This window comes from Dromiciops gliroides, chromosome 3, assembly GCF_019393635.1.
Source record: "Dromiciops gliroides isolate mDroGli1 chromosome 3, mDroGli1.pri, whole genome shotgun sequence".
Taxonomy (NCBI): domain Eukaryota; kingdom Metazoa; phylum Chordata; class Mammalia; order Microbiotheria; family Microbiotheriidae; genus Dromiciops; species Dromiciops gliroides.
In genome coordinates, this window is record NC_057863.1 from 312653874 (window position 1) to 312675550 (window position 21677).

The 21677-nt window shown below is 34.5% G+C and overlaps 1 protein-coding gene across 3 annotated transcripts in view; it reads right to left on the minus strand.

Annotated features, from left to right (window-relative positions):
- CBLB (Cbl proto-oncogene B) overlaps window positions 1-21677 on the minus strand; it is a 244236-nt gene that overhangs the window by 78928 nt on the left and 143631 nt on the right. For all 3 annotated transcript variants that reach the window (XM_043997229.1, XM_043997230.1, XM_043997228.1), the window contains exons 8-10: window positions 17623-17710; window positions 12959-13090; window positions 2152-2355 (exon numbers count right to left, since the gene is read on the minus strand). In XM_043997229.1, the coding sequence (XP_043853164.1) occupies window positions 2152-2355; window positions 12959-13090; window positions 17623-17710 (424 nt within the window). The remainder of the gene's footprint in view (window positions 1-2151; window positions 2356-12958; window positions 13091-17622; window positions 17711-21677) is intronic.

Genomic DNA, 21677 nt, shown 5'->3' on the forward strand with positions numbered 1-21677 from the left:
GATCATTTAATAACCAGTTAATTAACTAGTTATTAGTAGAGTTAGTTATTACTAGAAAGGGTAAGAGGAGTCAATCCAAAGGAGTTTTGTTTTTGGAAAAAAAATCGTGGGTTCCTATGCCATGGAATTAGAGAAACTATAACAGAGAACATTTTAGGGAGGAATTCTAGTCCACATACTCAAACAAACAGAAAACACTGACAGAAGAAAGTGAGGACAGATGGCTAGGGAAGCAAATGTAATGAGAATACAAGAAGTCAATGGCAGTCTCTAGAATGGAAAAGTCTATAGGTGCAGCAGTTGGATATGGCATAACAAAGGCAATGTTATTTAGAAAAGTGAATAAAAAATAAAAACAACAAAATGTTCTATTTTTAAAAGTTCGGATTCAATTAACTAATGCAGTAAATATATTTTTAAAAAAGACATTATCAAATACTAGAAAGAACATTTAACTTGGAATCACAAGACCCAGGTTCTATAGCACTACTATAATGACCTGGGCTTCAGTTTTCTCTTCTATAAGATGAGAAGGTTGAACCCAGTGATCTCTTAATGCCCCTTCCAGACCTGACTATGACTCTGCAAATGAGAAAGGGTGCCTTAGAACTAAAAACCATTCTTACATACAAATTTAATACATTAAAAAGTTAAGTTTTTAGTTCTATTTCTCAAATAGAATCAGTAGTCACATGGACAAATGGGTGAATGCTTTTTGAATGAGAATATACAAAGTGAAGTTTTGTCCAATTTTTAAAAAAGATACGTCCCTTTAAATGGCAACTGATTTGAAATCTACATGAAGCAAGTTTAATATCTCACTTTTGCTTTCAGTGGAGGAGGTAACTTTGATGCTATCTCTAATGCTTACACTTTTAAAAAAGATTTTATTGCTATGTAATGTATAGAGATTGAAAATTAATTACATATTGGAGGATCTATTTAATTCACTGCAGACAGATGAGGGTAATCGAAGAAATCTGTCTGATATATGATTGTCTACCATTAAAAGAAAGACTATACAAGTTGTTTCACTGTTGGTTTTAAACTCAGTTCTATCACTGCTAAAGGAATACTTCTCCATTAGTAATTTAATTCATAGACCTAGGATAACAAGTGGTAAGGAGCTTTTTACACTGCCAAATCATCTATCTAAGTGTAACTTCAAAGATAGCCAGGGGCTATGAATATTGTGAAGTTGGGATTGGAGAGTGAGGTGGGTAGTTCTTGGGTGAACAGTCAGTAGCAGTTTGAAAACAAAACAAAAAACTGTTAGTTGCTTGATGGGAAGCCTCAAAGGCTACCAGGTGGACCAAATTTCATATAAATCTGTGATGGGTTCAAAGTTTGAGTAGAGCAAAGTGACCTGTTTTTGTCTCTCTCACCTTTTTTTTTTTACCTACTTATCCTCCCCTTCCACTCTTACTCTTCTCTACATATTAACTTTTATGGTCTAGCACCTGCTCATTCATCATGCTGCTCTTTCTCCCCATGTTTCTTACCCATTTTCATTGTTGCATGTATTGAAGTTTATGCTTTTTTTTCTCTTTAGGCAAATCCTAGGAATAAGTATCGAAAGATCTCTATGTAGTGATTACTGATTCAAGAACCAGAAGGAATAAGTGGGTTACCACACATGTATGTTACTCAGAAGGGCTGACCAACAAGCATACTGTATTTAGGCAGTCAGAATGACTAACAGTGTCAGGAAAGCTGAATAGAGATTAGGTTGGCCAATCAAGATATAATGTATCAGGGCACATCAACCAAACGGTTTATCAAACATTAATGATCACACTGGCCTTTAAACACAAAGCAATCTTGGTGACACATTTTATTTGTGGTTCACTATGATATTTTCTTCAGACTTATATGGACCCCATTGTACCATATTAGATTTCTGGCTCCATTTCTCAAATATAGCCAAGAGTCGCACAGACAAGCTGGTGAACTCTTTTTGACTGAGAATGTACAAACTGAAGTTCTGTCCAATTAAAAAAAAGATTTTCCTTTTTGGCAACTCTGCTTTAAAATCCTCATGAAGCATGTCGAATATCTCATTTATAATTGTGTAATCTAGTTTGATCTCAAGTTTCAAGTTGTGCTTTACTAGGCAACATTGCATTACAGACCATGGTATTCGGTGTTTACCTTTCGAACTGAAGCCAAACGATTCATCATTAAAGATTCTTCTCGGTCATCATCATCATCCAAATCCAGCATGGGCATACTGAAGGTATCAATGATACTACAACACCGGGAGCTCTCATCTCGTGGATCAAAAGGATCCACAATGATGGGTTCAGTTCCTTTTATTTCACATCTGCAGAAAGGGCAGCCTTGACCATCTGATTCCTGAACAAAAGAATAAATGGATAATGGAGCATTGCCTTTTGCATAACATGTGCAATTATGGTAAAGTTCTATTGCAGTAAAGACATGATAAAATTTGTGTATTTTCAACTTCAAAGAAAAAATCCTGGGGAAATAGCTAAGTGTCTAAACACTTTGATGTTTTTTAAAAACAAAAGGTCTGAGCTTCTAAACCTTTGAATCTGGAATGTTTTAAAGTAACTAAAACATACTCTTATAGAGTTACTAGGGAAATTAAACAAAAAGACATAGGAATTTTACAATGAACGAAGCCATAATAATAGTAATGAATAAGCATTTAAACACTGAATATGGAAAGTCTTCCTATTTATAGAACAAGTCATATTCTAAATATATCAACTTCCAAGATCTAGGTGTTTTTAAATCTTGATTTACAAGGAAACAATGGAAGAACAAAGAAATCAGATTTCAATTTCAGAAAACTTAGCAAAATCATAGTTCCAGAATTCAATGTTTGTCATCTTGACATAACTCAATTGGGAGGTAATGCTATATAAGTTGGCATTAGCCTCACTTCAAATCTTACCTTCAAATAAGAAATTCCACTCAAACCTGCTGAAAGTTTTGAGGAAATTCTGCAAGGAATTGTCATTTTCTTTTTGCCTCAAACCTATTATATTCATAGTCTCCAATGCATTGAAGTTCACAATGGGCAAAAGAATGCAAGAAGTCTTAGGCTACTACCTTATAAAAAGGTTGCAGCCTTGAAAAAGGTGGTAAACTTTATTCATACTACTATGGTGGGGGGAGGAATGCAAGCAACCTTTCACTACTGAATTAAAACACAGAGATAGAAAACACTTTTAAAAAGTCATACCTTCTAGGTAGAGACAATAATAATTATGTTCATATTAAAGACAGGAACTGTAAGGTCCACAGACATTGTACCACATTAAAGAAATTGAAGAGGTGATAAATTGATTTTAAAATTCACTTTCATATTTATCTTAGGACTTCACTTAATATAGTCATTTTCTTTTTCTCTTTAGCCATAGCCTGGTTACTAAAATGGAACTTAAACAGCCCCCACTCATACTAAAAACTCACTTTCTCTTTAGTTTACTGCTAACTGGGGCCAGATAAGATTCAAGCTCATGTGCATGAAAAGAATTTCTGCTCCACCACATTTCTGCCTCCCTCCCTCCACTCAGCTCATTTCTATTCCCACACTAAGAAATATAAGGACATAATATCACAGACTGTTTTTGTAAAGTTCAGTTGTACTACAGGTAGGATGCATTTACTGTATAGTTTATCTACTGTACAGCAAAGAGCACTGTCACTACAAGCCAATTACAATGACAATGACTTTGTTATGTATAAAATATGTCTTTATAATGGTATTTAATCTAATGGGAATTATCTCCTTCACAAGGTTTTCTCTGAAAACTGACTACATTATTGTGAAATTCAGTGAAGCTCCAATTTAGTAGATTCTGCTGAATGATTGACTAAACACATACACAACAAAGAACGGGTCAAATGTGTGCCTCTAGAAATTGTTGTTTTTAAATGATGTTAATAGCCAATACTAAATTCAAAATCAACTTACACACCTAGTGAGGCAGAAAGCCCTGTACCCATTCCTCTTTTATAAGGGGTTCATTTATGCAATCCTGGATTTTGTTGTAAAACCTATTACTTTAGGACTTCTAGTGACTGTGAAACTAGTGATTTTTTTAACCCATTAGTTTTATTATTAGGTTACCATTTAGGTTTAGTATTTTTGGTATTTATATTTATTTGAAATTTCTCTGTGTTTTTATATATGATGAATTTCTGTCAAAGTGCTGTGCAGTATTGAGAAATATAAATATATACATACACACATACATACATGCATACATTTGACACCATTTAGGTGTCATACATCTTTTAGTTATAATTAATCCAGCAATTTTTTCCAAATTTTATCTTTTCTCTCTTGCTTCTCATTTTGTTAGATTTGTCCAACTCTGAGAGAAAAACATTAAATATCTTACTATGATTTTTTTGGCTATCTACATTTTTCAATTTGGTTATTTTTTTCCTTTATGAATTTAAATGATATGGAATTTGATGGCTATGTTTAATGGTGATATGAGTTTGTTGTTTATACTTTCCTTTAAGTATGCCATTTTCCTGTTTATCTGTGTTTATATTGTGAATTTTTATTCTTTCTTTGTCTTATAGGAGACAAAGAAAGGAAAGATATAACTTGCCTTTTTTTGGATCCACCTGATGCATAGTCAATTTTCTTTCATCCTCTCATTTTTATTCTATGCATGGTTTTTTTTTGTTGTTGTTGTTTTTCAGATATATTTTTTTCAAGAAACAGATTATGGGATTTTATTTAACCAATCATTTAAAGTTTTGAGAGAAAAGTTTTTGAGTTCCTTCCTTTGTTTTGCTAGCACTTTTTTTTTCTGAATTAGTCTTTTTATTTATTTATTTTTGTTCCCATTACTCTTTTAAGTTAACAATTTGTCAGTACCACAGGCTCTCCCAACCCCCAACCCCTTTGTCATCTTTTCCCCTAGTTTTGGTGTTGTATATAATTTACTGATTTTTTTCTTTTATTAAGTTATCCAATTCTTCCTCCTTTCCCCCTTCTCTTAAAAATTACTCCTTTCTTATTACTCCTGTTTTCTAGTATTCTTTTCTGGATCTTTATTTTTAAGGATTTATTTATTCTCTTCATTGATGATCTCTCCTTTCTATAAATTTTGAATTTTTATCCTTTGATTCATGGTCCATAAACTTATTTATTCCATCTTTATTCTCTACGTTGTCACTGAATTAAAGTTTCTTAAGTTTCATGGATGAGTTTTCTCTTCTAACAAATTTTATTGTTGCCTTTTTAGATTTTGTCCATTCACCTTTTCTTGTCCATAGTATGTCAGTCTTAAAAGTATAATTTATGAGGTTAATAATGAGGTTGTAGAAGCATTTTCTCACAGTAGAAATGTTCATGTCTTCTAAATTGTATAGTCCATTTATATACACTGCTACCCCAAAATATTTCTCCTTCCCAAACACCATGCAGTCTCCTCTCTGGCTCTATACTCTTCCATGCTTGTGGGTGTCAGTTGCCTCAGGAGTTGGGACTTCCCTTATTCTAAAGAAAGACACTTTATATGAAGGCACAACAGTTTTCAGAAAAAGAGATCTACCATGCACAAACTCCTTCAGACTGGATTCATATAAAGTTCTTCATCTTCCAGTAAGTAATTTACTAGTGGGATCCCTTACTTGCACTGGGATGATACTTCCTCCCTTTTTATTCATTTTAACCCTTCTATTTGTTACTTGTCTAATTCTCTTATAGTCTGTCTCTTAATGAGACTATAGGAGCTATCTTACCATCGTTAGTCTTCTACAGGCTTGATTAGAGTATATTATACATTCCCTTCTAACTTTTACATCCCCAGTGCCAGTGTGTTTAACCTTTCATTTTGCAGTTTAATTCCACGAAACACAATGATTCAACCATAGAAGTTGATGGGAAAGGAACTTTTAGTTCATAATGTTTCAAGTCTACTTTTCTACCATCTTTACTTCTATTTCTTTTTTTTTTCAATATTTGTTTTTATAAGTTACTCCTATTTCTTTAAACTGCCCTTTCATTTTTGTCTACTTGTCTATTCTGAAGATGAAATTGTGCTTCTATTGTTATTGTTGCCTTTGTCAACAGTTTTTTTTTTTTTAAGTAAGCCTTTCTCTTTTCCCCCCTCTTTTAATGGCCTCTTGAGATGGGATAATTTATTTAGTCACTTATTCTTGGCTTTGTAGTTTTACTTATATTTCTTGTGTTTCTATTTTGGGGAGTGTTTGAAGTTGAATAATCTGCTTACAATATTGGGGTGGGGTTGGAAGAGGAAGAGTAGGACTAGATAAAATTTTCTAGTCTTCCATCTTGTTGAATATATGACCCATAAGTTTTGGCAATGATTTAAAAACAACCACTAAAGACATTAAGTAAAAAGCCAAATCATATAAACTCCAGGAAAAGGAATTCTTTTTTTTTTCATATAACTTATGAGTATGGATATATTACTTATGTCGGGTATCCAGTCCTTTTTTTTTTTTTTTAGTGAGGCAATTGGGGTTAAGTGACTTGCCCAGGGTCACACAGCTAGTAAGTGTTAAGTGTCTGAGGCCAGATTTGAACTCTGGTACTCCTGACTTCAGGGCCGGTGCTCTATCCACTGTGCCACCTAGCTGCCCCTATCCAGTCCTTTTGATGGAAATACTAACTCACATCTACACTTAGAACTAAATATGAACATATTCCTTTTTCCTTTCCAAATGAATAATACCATTGGTAAAGTCATCTAATAAGTTTTAAAGTAAATACATATACTAAACATTCAAATATTCAAGGTAAAATTTTAATACTGACAATGTCCACCAAATCTTGAATGCAGTTGGTACTCTAAGCGTGTGAGCACAGACTAAAGTTAGTGGAGGTTCACAAATTCACAGTGCCCTTGTTTAGCTTGGCAAAGGAAGAAATGATTAGGAAAGGTACATACTTTTTGAAACAACTTTGGAGAAGAAAGGGCAGTATAATAAATATAAATTCATGCTCAAAGTAAAAATATAGCCTAGACAACCAGAAAAAACCTTTATCATAAAATTAAAAAAAGTTTTCATATGCTACCTTTTCTTTGCCATAAAAAGAGCAAGAACCAAAAACTATACAAGTAGCACTACAATACTTTGATGTACCATCACCTGAGAATGAAAGGGCAGATAAGAAACTGTGAGGGGTCAAGAGATGAAAACAAAGACAAGAAGCCCTGTTGTTTCATAGTGGCATGAAGATGACCCTGGTTTCATAAAGTCAATGCCAGTGGAAAACAACTTCTGGAAATGTGTTCACTAAGCTAGAAAATCTTCAAATATGAACCCAACAACGAATTGCCTCTTTCATTAAATGACTAGACTTCCTAGGATTGGAGAAGTTCATTAAGAGAGTAAGCAAAGCCTGAAATATTTCAGCCACAGCCACTGTCTAAGTCAAAGATCACAATTCAGATTTCCAAGTCCACAAAACCAGCTATCACAAGCTTCCTGACTCTTGTCTTCTCCAGTTTAACATATCCTGCCTTTTCAACCAATCCTCTTAAGACATGGATTCAAGATCCTTCATCATTCTGGTTTTCCTCCACTATTAATCCAGTTTATCAATCTATTTACAAAAATGTGGAGCTAAGAATTGAACATCCAGCTGTGGAGTGAAGAAAGTGGAACACAGAGGTACTGTCTCTTGCTTATTCTTCGAAGCTATACCTCTTCCAATGCAACCCAAAGAGGAATCAGGAGAGAACTTTGGGCAAATGTGTAGTGACTGGATGAGAAGTGAGAGAGCAGAGTTATAAAATCTAAAGGGAAAAAAGAATAAACAGGAAGGTAGGAAAGAGGGAGGGTGATGGTGTTAATAGGTACAGAGTAATCAAGAACAATAAAGATTAACCAAAGGCCATAGGATTTGGGGCTTAAAAGGTCAAAGGTGGTATAAAAAGCCAGATTTCAAGGAGCTGAGAAGTGAATGAATGTTAAGAAAGTAGAATTAGCTAAGTATAAAAGACTTTCTAGAAGTTTGGCACTGAAAGAAAGGTGAGATATAGGGCCACTGCTTGTGGGTGTGACAGGATCAAGGGAAAGTTGTTTGTTTAGTTTTAAGGATAGGTAAAACCTAACTGTATAGAGGCAGCAGTTTTAAATGCAGAGACAGGGTGGGGAGGGAAGTTTGAGAAATTACAGGTAAGGGGGACGGATAGCAGTGAACCATGCAAGAGAATGCAGAAGAGTGGAAGTGAATGCAGGAGAGGGAGAGAGAGAGAGACTAAAGGAGAGGGGAATGAAAGGAAGGAAGGAATGAAAGGAGGAAAGGAAGGATGAAAGGAAGGAAGAAAGAAAGAAAGGAAAGAAGGAAGGAAGGAAGGGAAGAAGGAAGGAAGGAGGGAGGGAGGGAGGGAAGGATGGAAGGAAGGAAGGATTATTAAGTGCCTGCCATGTGTCAGTCACTTTGATATTTTATAAATCTTATCTCATTTGATCTTCACAATATTGCTGGGTATTGTTATAAGAATCCCTATTTTATAGTTGCGAAAACTAAGTCAGACATGGTTTAAGTTACTTGCCCAGGGTCACACAGCTAGTAAGTGAAGCTGAAGAAGGAAAGAAAGAAAACATTTATTAAGCACTTATTATATCCCTGGAAAGGGGTAGAGGGAGATAGAGAAGGAATGAGAAATTAAGACTGGGGGAAGAGTCCAGAGAAGACAAGGTTTGGGACAGAAAATACAAGTAAAAGGATTGGTCCTGGAAACCCTGTGGTAAAGGAAGAGAAAATGGCGAATATGTAGAGGAGTTCTGAGGTGTGGAAAAATGGAGACATCCATTTTTATTAAGCAAAGAAAGTTTGAGGGCCTTATAAATAACACTGAAATAAATACATGTTCTAGATTCTAATTTTTACTATAGCTTATTAAAGAGACTAAAAACATTTATTCAAGGATTGGTATCTTATTAAAATATACAACACAGGCCAAGTTTCATGGCCAAAGTCAAGCGAAGAGTTAAGCAAGAATAGTACAGATTATTAGTGGATTTGGAATCTACCATGACTAGAGAATTGATGCCACAAAGAGTCCCTAATTTGGAGCTGGAAGTAAACCTTAAAGGCTGGCCCCTCATTGTACAGACTAGGAAACTGAAGCCAAAGAAAGTTAAATGACTTGAGCAGTCACACAGGTAGTAACTGACAGAAGAAGCATGATTCAACCTCACATCCTCTGCTCTAATTCCAGCATCTTTCCACTATACTATACTACCTTTTTCAACAGGTCTTTCTGAACTACTATCATCATATCTCCCTAACCCTAGATTCTAGGTTCTTATAGGAGAGCATTTAAATTACCTTGCCCAGAACAAGGTCACCATAATACTTCCTAGCCACCTACACATATTCATTCATTCATTCATTCATTCATTCATTCATTCATTCATTCATTCATTCATTCATTCATTCTCTGTCTCTCTGTCTCCCTCCCTCCCCTTTTCTTTCTCTCACTCTTAGGCTCTCATTTATGTTTCTAGATATCACATATGGATTAGCAAGAGATATAAAATTCCTTAGTGATTGATGATGCTAACAATCATGGCTACATTTTGTTTCCATAAAATATTTTTTGAATGGATAGCAACAATCAACTCTGAAATTTGTTGCGATTTTTTTGTTGAATTAAAGTTTTCTGCAAGATCATGTGGTTCAACATTTGAAAGCAAATGTCTTTCAGAAAGAGCTTTTTTATTGTGTGGGGAAACTTTAGGGCTCCTTTCAAAGTAAAAAGTTAATTATTCTACTGATACAAGGCAAAATACTGTAGCACAAATTCTCATTCCATGTGTTCTATATTGACATGAGCTTTCACTGCTCCATATGCATGATGTTACAGAAAAGCAGATAAAAATTATCACTGAGAAAAAAATTTCTTAGTTAATATTTGATTCAGCTGAGGGAATGGAAGCAAATTCTACTGCTCCTCCTGCCAAAAGTTCAATCAAAATGAAGCATCAAGAATGAAACTGTATCAAATAGAGTCTCTAGGGAGGTAAATTATCTGACACCTCACTTAGTATTCTGTGCAGACTCAGGCCTGCTTATTCCATTTATTAAATAACACAGATGTTTCAGTTAGAGGAAAAAAAAAAGTATAGGAAACCTCTCCTGAGGCATGACTAATGAGCCATTATGACAGCAATTAAACACTAACCACTTGCAGCCTGTAAAACTGACATTGCTACAGTATGTTTCTTCATTTTCTCATTAATTATACAAAAGTTAAATCTGCAATGAAGTTTGATTAAGCTGAAAGTGTAGCACCTAATGGGAGGAAAACTTAGTGTGCATTTGTCATCTGAAGAGTGATTTGCTAATAAATGTCCTTTGGTAGAAAACATAATGTTTTCCATTCTTGTGCCTCTGTTTCCTATTTGGTTGTGATTGATTTACCAATTTCTTGGCAAAACATAAGGGACTTTTACTGGGGCTTATTTTTAATTATCTCAGCAAATCTCAAGGTTTACTCAAGGTGTTAGGAAAAGAAAAAAAAAAAAAGTCTGGCAATCCACGACTAAAATTCAGGAGATGCTAGGATGTCCTGGTCACTCAGTTAAATGATAAGTTTCTGCAAATAAAGCTAGGTGTGACATTAGGAACTTATGGAATGATGGGACAAATACCCTAAACCCACTGACTACATACCAGAGAAGCATAAGTATTATAGAATATAAAAACCTATGTGAAGAAACTCATTAGGAAAAGACATGATCTGGAATTAGAATATAACATTAAATACTCTTTCAGTTAATAATCACTTAGGGATTCTGATACTGAAAAAGGAGAACAATATCTTCAAGAAATACCCATCATTTCACAGTGTTATCTCTTTTAATATTGCAAAGGAATCTCTATTAAGTTGAGTCTCCGGAACACTTTGGGGTTGGTATCAGTTTCTGTACTGCAAGTAATGGCTCAAGAGGAAAAAAAAATAGTTGATAAAAATGATTTAGTAGTGTGCCAAGTGAAAAAAGACTTGAAGAAAGTAACCCTACTTCTTGTAATCAGCATAAAGAAGGGGATGGGGGAGGAGTGGAGAACAGGTGAGTGTCTGAAGTCTTTTTCCAAGAAGATCAAAGAAACACCAAGTTCATGAGAACATGGGTAGATTTAGCTTGTTGACACTTCTCAGGACAACAGGATTAAGAAGTCCAATATAGTTTTAGAGAAAAGTTTAGTCAGCATTAATTGTGTGCCTGAACTGCAAGAGTAGAGAGGTCAGTTATGAACAGGGAGGGGGCGATGTAGTCAAGGGTCATGGGTTTAAATCTCAGATCTACCACCTGGTCAAGTCATTTGGGCCTCACTCTCCTTATCTCTAAAATTAGAGATGTGGCCTAGATTATCACTAAGGTACCTTCAAGCCCTAGATGCTATGTATGACTAATTACAGATTCTTTTTCTAATACTCGTTTGTTTTTTCCTTTCCCCCAATGGATTCCATTCTTACTCCTTATCCTGTGCTTCGATTTACTTCCTAAGGCAATTTTAAGTCTATATGGTCCTTATTACATAAACAACTCAGAAAATAAGTCATCATTTTGCATATTAGTTACAAATTTCAACGTGAAAGATAAGTGCATTGAAATAACAAATATTGTATCAATGAACAATATGTTCATATTTCTACTCTGAATTATTCCTGAATGCTTGTAAGTTCTGTTTTGCTTGTTCTGATCCTTCTCTAGCTTTTTCTAGATTTGTTCCTCAAATATATCTGCTTTTAGTAACTGACAATTTACAAATTTCTTGAATTTCTAAATATAACATGGAACAGTATTTTGGAAGGGAAAGAATGATTATTGAATGTAAATAATTTACCAACTTTATGTCTTCATATGAAACTACTTCAGTAATAATAAAAAGCACAGAGGCTTGGGAAATGATTAATTAGCAGATAAATTGTACCAGATGGAGAATAAATGAAAATATATCAGAGTTATAGTAATATGGAAAACAATGTCACATTTATAACAACTGGGAACAACCCTGTCTTTTGCAACAATGAGCCACCAAGTGACACATTTATATCTTAAAAAAAAATTATATTCAGGCCCCACATTTTCAAGTACCAGTACTATCCTCGCCAAAAGAGGAAAAATCAAATCAAATAAATTAAATAAATTTTCTCTTTTTCCTCACAGATATAATTTAATTCACTCTAGACAAGCAAATACATCAAAGTTTACTATAATGGGTTTTATGGTAATGGCTGATTATGAAAGAAATCCCACCATTCTGGTGAGAGCTTTCAGACAGCTACTTCTGTGTTACTTCCTAGTATTAGTCAGTGTAACAAAGTAGGACTTCTACATGGCCAAACATTTTTCCCACAGACAATTAAAAGCTATCAATTCCCAAGGTAGAAGGAGGAGTGGATGGCAGCTCAACATTCAACAGCCCAGGAAAGAGCACAAGCAGAACAGGCCCTATCTAAGGGTGAAATTAACTTTGATCTTCAATGTCTCTCTAGTCCAGAATTCTAAACTACATGAAAAATGTTCCTCAATGAAGAAACAAAAGGAAATTATATTTAGCATCTCACAAAAGTGTTTGAAGGCAGTCAAGCTTCCTATCAATTTAATCCTTATTCTGAACAAAACTGAAGAGATATCAACTCATGTCTCATCATGTATTATCAAGTACCTAGTATATGCTTGATACTGACTTGGTGATGTCATAATTTAATTTCTCCTTCCTTTCCCTAGGAAAAGCAGCAATGATCATCAGTGTCAGTAAAATAACTATGCAAGGGAGGAAAGTACAACAGGTCAAAAGTGAAAAACTAACATGAAACATAAATGTATACTTATGGTAAGAAGATTAAAATACAAAATTCTCTTAATTTAAGAAGTTCATGGAGCTAGAATTCATCACAAAATAAAAACAAGTAATGTTAAAAAGGGAATATAAGACAGAAGTCGATGAAAAAACTGAGTCAAACCATGACAGTACCTGCCATGCAGTAAGACAAGAAGTACACATCAGGTGCCCACAAGGCTCAATCTTCACATCTTTATCATTTTCTGCACAGATCTTACAGAGCTGGAAAGTGGAGCCCATTTCACAATATAATTCATATTGTTCCTGGGATGAGAGAAAATCAAAGTTAATGCATTTCTAGTATGATCAGTTAAAACAGAATTTTCTTAAATAGTACTTACTAAAAGTATCTCACACTTGGATACCAACGAGATTACTCTGCTACTTAATACATGTTGCAAATGTTTCACATAAATCTGATGACCATAATTGGTTTCTTTGAAATAATAGTTTTTAGAGATTTAAGCTTTTATTAGCATTTTAAAAATCGATAATATGGCTATGGATTATTTAATGTTTCCCATTTTCCTTTGTAAAGGGATCAATTTTCCTTAACCAGTTATGCTGACTTAGGAAAAAAATCTATTTTAAATTAAATGTGAATACAGTATTTAGTTTATAAACATAAAATTCCTTTCACACCAAGTCATATTCATTTTTCAAAGTATTAAAAATCATAGCTATTATAGATTAATTTTGTCCTGCCTTTAATCATACAAACATTTTCTTCTTCTTTGTCTTTGAACACTTAAAAAAGATAAATGTACATGAAACTATTTCAATACTCATTTTTAAGCCACTGAATTTGAAACAGTATTTCCTCTCTCCTCAATTTTACTTCAAAAGATAAATAATAATAGCTAGCATTTATATAGTGCTTACTATGTGCCAGGTGTATGGAGTGTTCAGGGAGGACTAACACCTTTGTTGTGAAGGTTGTTCATCTGCTTTTGGTATTCTTCACCCAATTCTCACCTGTGGCTCCAAAAAGCTGTAGGATGCACAGTGGACACACAACTGGGTAAACCATCTTGGCCAATTGGCTAAAATAGGCTGAGGCTTACTGACAGGCCTCAGACTTGTCAGTGAGTTTGAGGGATGTCTACCCCAAGCATGAGAAGCCTTCTCCCAGCTGAATGGGTGTATGAGAACAATTTGTTTCAATAGTCATGAAGGTAGCTGAAGCAGCACTGTGGAGTACTTAGAGTTTGGTCAGGCATCAAAGACACCAAAGTCATCCATTGCATCCTGGGTCATCTTAACTTATGTCCTTTCACTAGATTTTCGATGACTTAGGAAGAGAGAGGCCTATGACTTTGCAAAACTCTGCAGAACCCACAAAAGGACAGGGTGAGATTATTTTCAAGCCGAAGACATCTTAGAAGGTCGGCAGGAGGGGTCTGCTGTGCTGCGGTGGGAGTATAATCCAATCCTGAGGTCCAGCGACACAGATGCAAACCCAGGCAGGCTCCACCAGAGAAAGAGACCTCTGGAGCCTCTGAATCAGCTGCAGTGCCAGCGTCTTCTAGAACTAAGCTCCCCGTCTGGTGAGAGGACTGAGCCCTTGGCAGGGGGAAGATTACAGGGGTCTCTGCTGGCTCTGAGGTGGACCTCGGTTGGTATACTCCTTCTGGGAATCAGGAAGCAGGCTTGAGTGGCAGTGGCCCAAGTGGGAGAGGAGTGCAGACTCACTGGAGCTATCAACCCAGCCAAACAAAAAAATTTGTTTTCTGGTTGAAGAGCAAGTAGGCCTGGGGTTATTGTCAGACCAGAGCACAGTCCAGGTGAGTTCAGAACGTGTCTCTCCTTAAACTGTACCCCCTGAAGCTTGGGAGAGTGCAGCATGGAAGCAGTGCCCCACTTTAAGAAGGAGTAAAGTCAAGTAAAAAACGGCAAGATGAGCAGACAGAGAAAGATGTGGAACATAGAAGGTTTCTTTAGTGACAAGGAAGATCTAGGTGTTCCCTCAGAAGAAGATAACAATGTCTGGGCTCCTACATCCAAAGCTTCCAAGAAAAATATGAATTGGTCTCAGGCCATAGAGGTACTCAAAAGGGACTTTGAAGATAAAGTTAGAGAGGTAGAGAAAAAATGGAAAGAAAAATGAGAGTGATGCAGAAAAGTCATGAAAAAAATCAACAGCTTGAAAAACCAAATGGAAAAGCTCTCTGAAGAAAATAATTCCCTAAGAATTAGGATTGAACAAAAGGAAGCTAATGACTTTATGAGAAACCAAAACACAATAAAGCAAATCCAAAGGAATAAAAAAAAAAATTTGAGGGCAATGTGAAATATCTTCTTGGAAAAAGAGCTGACCTGGAAAATAAATCCAGGAGAGATCATTTGAAAATTATTGGACTACCTGAAAACCATGATCAAAAAAAGAGCTTAGACATCATCTTTCAAGAGATTATCAGGGAAAATTGCCCTGATATTCTAGAAACAGAAGGTAAAATAGAAATTGTAAGAATCCACTGATCACCTCCTGAAAGAGATCCTAAAATAAACATCTTAAGAATATTAGAGCCAAATTCCAGAGCTCCCAGTTCAAGGAGAAAATATTGCAAGCAGCCAGAAAGAAACAATTCAAATACTGTGGAGCCACAGTCAGGATAGGACAAGATCTATCAGCTTCTATATCAAAGCATCAGAGGGCATGTAATATGATATTCCAGAGGGCAAAGGAACTGTGATTACAACCCAGAATTACCTACCCAGCAAAACTGTGTATAATCTTTTAGGGAAAAAATGGGACTTCAATGAAAAAGAGGACTTTCAGGTATTCGTGATGAAAAGACCCAAACTGAATAGAAAATTTGACTTTCAAATACAAGACCTTAGAGAAGCATAAAAAAGTAAACAGGAAAAAAAAAATCAAGAGGGATGTTAAAAGTTTAAACTGTTTACATTCCTAGATGGGAAGATGATACATCTAACTTATAAGAACTTTCTCAGTATTAGGGTAGATGATAGGAATAAATGTGGACAGAGGGCAAAGAGGGGAACTGATTATGAATGGATGATATATGTAAAGCATTTATTTTTTGTTTATCTTCTCTTTTTTGAATGGCAGTCAGGTGGCATGCCCAGGGTCGAGCAGTGGGTGAGGGTCTTGTGTCTGAGGCTGGATTTGGGCTTGAGTCCTCCTGGGTCCAGGGTGGGTGCTTTGTCCACTGTGTAACCTAACTCTGCCTCATTTAAACCCAATTCATGACATCACTGTTTCTCTTCAGAAACAAAGGAGTAACAATAACAGAAATTCCAAGATTAGAAGAAAATTCACCAAAAATGTAATTCCATCAAAAAAAAAAAAGTTGGCCAGAACAGCTTCTTTATCTACACTTATTATTTATTTCTGGCTTGAAGCTTTCTAGTATGGTGAAACGCAAATAAATGTTTTCAAATATTCAGTTGTTGAGAGTAATTGAATCAGTATGGATAAGTTTAAATATTTAAAAGAAATATAGAAAAGGGATTAGTAGTAGAAGAATAAAAAAATAGAGTGATAGGGTGTTAGTTTGGCTTATTTTATATTTATTGAGCATCTAACAAAGTCCCTATCACTATGCTAAGTGACAGAATTTATAAAATATAATAACCAGTCTCTGCTTAAGAAAGAAGTCTTATTCGAAGGATATACAACAAATTTTTTTACAGTTTTTAAACTGTGTTAAACATTATTGAACATCAAATATTACCCAAATGGAAAAGAATAGCATAACAGGTAATAAAGCCAACAAATTACCAAAGGGCTACAAAGGTGATAATCATTTAACAATATTGATAATGGATATCCAAAAGAAATTTTAAATCATGCGAACATGAATTAAAGAAAACTCCCTTTGGTCCTAGGGACAATTTAACAAAATAAATTGTGAAACAAATGAATTGAATATACAACTTAATAAAGGTTGGCTCCAGGAAATAAAACCCATTGATTTATTTTAAAAGAAAAAAATTAAGGATATTATCACAGCAAAAAAAAAAAAAAATTTAAAAGCCGGAAAAATGGCAAAGTATATTTTTTCCTTAAAAGTTTTGGTCAAATTTTACTGTCTGAAACAACTGAGGTTTTAAAACAGCTATTTATTTTTCAAGACTTGACACATATAAAATAAAAGCCAACTTTCTCCCTCCCGCCCCATTTCTTGAAAGGTTTCAGAAATCATGTATGTATCATCTATATTTTAAGTTCTCTACTGGACATTATGGAAAAGAGTGAGTATAAGGGTAAAAAAAAAAAGATTAGGATTTTTGTCACACATACTCAAAAATCTGTTCACAGACTATATTAGCTTCACATAAATGCTATTCATTGATAGATATCAAACACACAAGAAATAAAAAAGAGATGTTCTATAGGAAGGTATTAAAAGCAAATGGCTAGCTATAGTTTTAAAAAAAGATGGCTTCTCCAAAATTATTACCTCCAAAAGGTTTGTAATACTTCTATACATCTTATCACCATTCTCCTATAATAATCACTCAGGATTTCATTTTTAAAAATTCAAATCTATTAATGTCCAATAGAAAACAAGTTTTTATAAAAATCCCACTCCAAAGATGAGGAATAAGAACTAGAGAAAAACTGTTCTTAAGAGTTCAAAGAAAATTGCTTTATTTTCTCAAATACATTCTTAAATTTCACTTAAAATAGCTCTGGATTGAACATAGTCTTTTAGCCAGGATATTAGTAGTGATAACCTACTTCTGAAATTCATACTAATTTTCTATAAAACATAAACCACTAAATACATTCACTAATTATAAGCACATGAATCTGAAATCAAACATACCTGTGTAACTTTAATATGATCATGTGGAGTAGGTTCACACAATCCTGTTAAATCAGGATTATAACTTCGTCCATCAGGGTACAGATAGCTGAATTTTGAAATGTAAAAATTATTATTAATCTAACAGTAAAAAAAAGGTTGGATCACTTACAACCACATTTACTGATCCCTAAATCTAAATTTGTAAAATATATAAGTTTTAAAGGGTTCTTCCTAACACATTCCCATTATTAAAAATTCTCTCTCTTTGGATCTCTAGCAATACAAGGTTCACTTGCAAACAATTCACTATTTTCTTTCTCTTAAATTTTGCTATATTTAAAGTCTCTTTCACTTTGACAATCATTCACTCATTTATTCAAGAAATATTTATTGAGTACTTATTATGTACAAAGCATTATGCTAGGCACTAAGATGGATACAAAGAATTTAAGGCACAGTTTTTTGCTCCTATGGTTCAAATAGTATGGATTTTAGTAACTCAACAGACATGAAATAAAGCAACAGAATACATTTATTGCCAAAGAATTACAATATATGTCCTTTATATAGCTTAAACTTTTACTCCAGAGGTCAACTGTTTTCTTTTGTTATATCTGATTAATGTTAATATAGTCTTGCTATGATATTTTAGTGTGTTAACATATGGAGAAAATTAATAACTGATTTATTTTATGTTCATGTGGGAGTGACAAATATGTAAAAATTAACTTTTTACCAAAAAAAATTTGGAAAAACACATAGTTAATGAGATCCAACTGAGTATGGGTGGTTACCTTAATTTTTTTTTCTACCAACATTAAAGGTTAAGAAACATATGTTCTTTTAAAAGAGCTTGGGAAAAGGAAAGACTTTCAGTTGACTGCGTATATTAATGTGTGTGAATGTATGTGTGTTATTTGAAAGTTAAATGTAGAATATCATGCTTACTTCTATTATCAAGGACAGAAAGCCAGATTATGGAAAATCTGCAAAGCAGCAAAGGTTAAACTTGTGCTTCATTTCCCAGGCAGTGGGGAACCACTGAAGTCATATCATCTTGCTAAATTATTTTCCTGCTAATTCAAGAGAGCTACCCAGAAAAAAAAAGTTATTAAAAAAATTGGAGATCTGAATGAAATGAATGTCCTGTCTTTTCTAGTTAAAGATTACAAATACAATCCCCTGGCAATCTGCCTTGGGGGGCTCACTTTCATGCATGGCTTTATGGATGACCTAAACTAAGGAACGAAGAACACATTCAACATCTGGAGGTCATAGCAAATAACTTAGAATTTAATTCAAAATACCCTTTTGAAATGAAAATCTTTTTTTCAAAATAACTGGAAAAATGGATAAAATTATCTTTATAACAAAGGAGAAACTTCAATAGGAACAAGTGCAAAGTAATTGAAAACAAATTGCCCCCACTATATGTAACTTGACGATCTTTTTCCTTTTTATACTCACTGACACCCACTCTATTTCAGGCCATCATTACTTTCTATTAAAAAAAACTAGTTAATAATTTTTGTTTCTATGCCACCTTAATTTCCAAATATATCCCCCTCCTCCCCTATGCAGTGAGGCATTCTTTATAAAAATAAATTATAAAAAATAACAAAGGAGATAGAGGGGAAAAGCAATTAAGAGAAACTAAAATATCAACTGAGATTGAGAGTATAGGCAATGTTCCACATCCATAGTCCAACATCTCTGCAAAGAAAGAGGGGAGATATACTTCTCCACTGACCTGTTTCTTCATTTAAATACAAAGCTGCCATTTAGAGATGGAGGGGTTTTGTTTTGTTTGCTTTTCTTGTTTTCAGTGACATTGCTGTGGTAACAAGTTATCCCTTATCAACTTCTAATTCCACAATGGAAACAGTCTCCAAACTGTTCTGCCCTGCCCTCATTTTTCTACTCTTCAATCCATCCTATATACCAATGTCAGTACATTAATGCATAAACAATTTTAAGTGCCTACTATGTACCAGGCACTTTCAGATTAATCTTCTTGATATAGAGCTAAAATTATATCACTGTCTTGCTGAAAAACCTTTAATGTGTCCCTTCTGCCAAGGACAAAGTTGAAACTCTTTAGGCCTGACATCTAAGTCCCAACATAGTCTGGTTCCAACTTACCATGATGGTCACATAACCTATATTCTAGGCACAATGCATCACCTGTTTTTCCTCAGATCTTTCCCATCTATGTACTTTTGGCAGATTCCATTCTACCTATGTGGAATCCTTTTTCTCTCTCCCTCATGTAATAATTGTCCTCCAACCAACCCCCCACTTCATTCAAAGCAAAAAAGAAATATCATCTCTTCCATAAAGTATTGTGGGGAGGATGGTTTCATTTTTGTCTTTGTATCTTTAATACTCCAAATAAGCATGTCCACTAATTCCTGTTGGACTGAATTGAAAGATTTCTCTCCTATGACTTCTTATAAGAATTTGTTTTCCTTACATACTCAAACTCTATTTTATATTATATTTATTTGCATAAATCTCATCAAACTGGCTTGTATGTTTATTAAGAGCAATAACAGTGTCTTCAACCTCTTTGTGTCGCATCCTGCCTCCCCCATGACCCATCACAGGGCTTTATATAAGGTAAGTACTCAATAAATGTTTGTTGAATAAAATTGTGGGAGGTGGGGAAAAGGTACAAGCAGTACTAATATAGGATGGGTCAGGAAGAGCTGGGCAAGATAAGGACCTAGGCGTGGTGGTCCTAGTTGACTACAATCTGAGTGAGTGAGCCATGCAGTGCCAATGTGGGAGAGGGGGGAAGCCAACATGATCCTGGGGTGTATTAAAAATGATGACATGCAAGGGCTGAGGGGTAATTTTTTTTTACTTTTATACCCTTATTAAAGTATTGTGTCCCATTCTGGTCATCAGACTTTTAAAAGGATGTGGAAAACCTAGAAAGGATTCAGAAAAAGAGTGACAAGGAAAATTAAAGGGACGGAAGCTAAGTTCCAGAGGAAATGTTAAGGGACTTGGGGCTGGTGAGCCTTTAGGGAAGAAGCACATGAAAATGAAATTGATCTACTCTTCTCCATGACTGGGAAGGACTAAACAGAAGGAAACGATAATAATGGAAGCTCTAAGTTGGACTTTAGAATAACCATTTCAGTATTTCCCATTAAAATGGGATATTTTTTAAATGGCCAAAGCATCCTTAGAGCTTCTATCCCTATTTATGATCATTAAAATAAAATATCACCTATCCTAGATACTTTACACATTTATCTTCCCAACAAACCCAATGATCCCATGTCCCATGTAGTTCCTTTACATTTTATGAACATATATGTACATGTATGTATTAATAACAACCTTAAAGTTTCTAAAGCACTCTACATAAATTGTCTTGTTTGGTCTTCACAACAACACTGGAAGGTAAATACCCTATACAGTATTACTGCATTTTACAAATAAGAAAAATGAGGCCCAAAAAAGTTAAATAATTTCCTCTTTGGTCTCATGAGGTCGGAAGATGCAAATGAACTCAGCTCTTTGCTGACCAAGTCCAGCACATCTACTACAACACCATTTTGCAGCTCCTTACTTAAGTATGTGCGTGCACACACACACACACACACACGGCTAGTGTCAAAAAATCATTTATAGCTACTACCCAAATCCAGTTAACATGTTCTATGTAGTCTCAAACATGTAGCAATCTATTACAAGGAGGGGAAAAATACATCATAGCATAATCTTGAAATGATTATTGTTTTAATTTGTAAATCAGAATTTTCTAAATTTAACTATTGCACTTGACTACTTTGATAATGTTGCTATAATTTTACATTCTTAGTTTCTGAAAGATGGTGAAGTCCAATAGATTATTTAGCTAAATATGAGATTAGCTATGAAAATAATAAATTATGGCAAAATTAGTCCATCCATGGTCCATTTAGACTAGGGGTGGAGAAACTGTGGCCTGCCTGGTTTTTGTTTTTAATGAGTACAAGAATGACTTTTACAGTTTTAAAAAAAGTTTATATTTTAAAATGTCCAAAAAAACACCCAAAACCCAAAAAACATTCTTCACT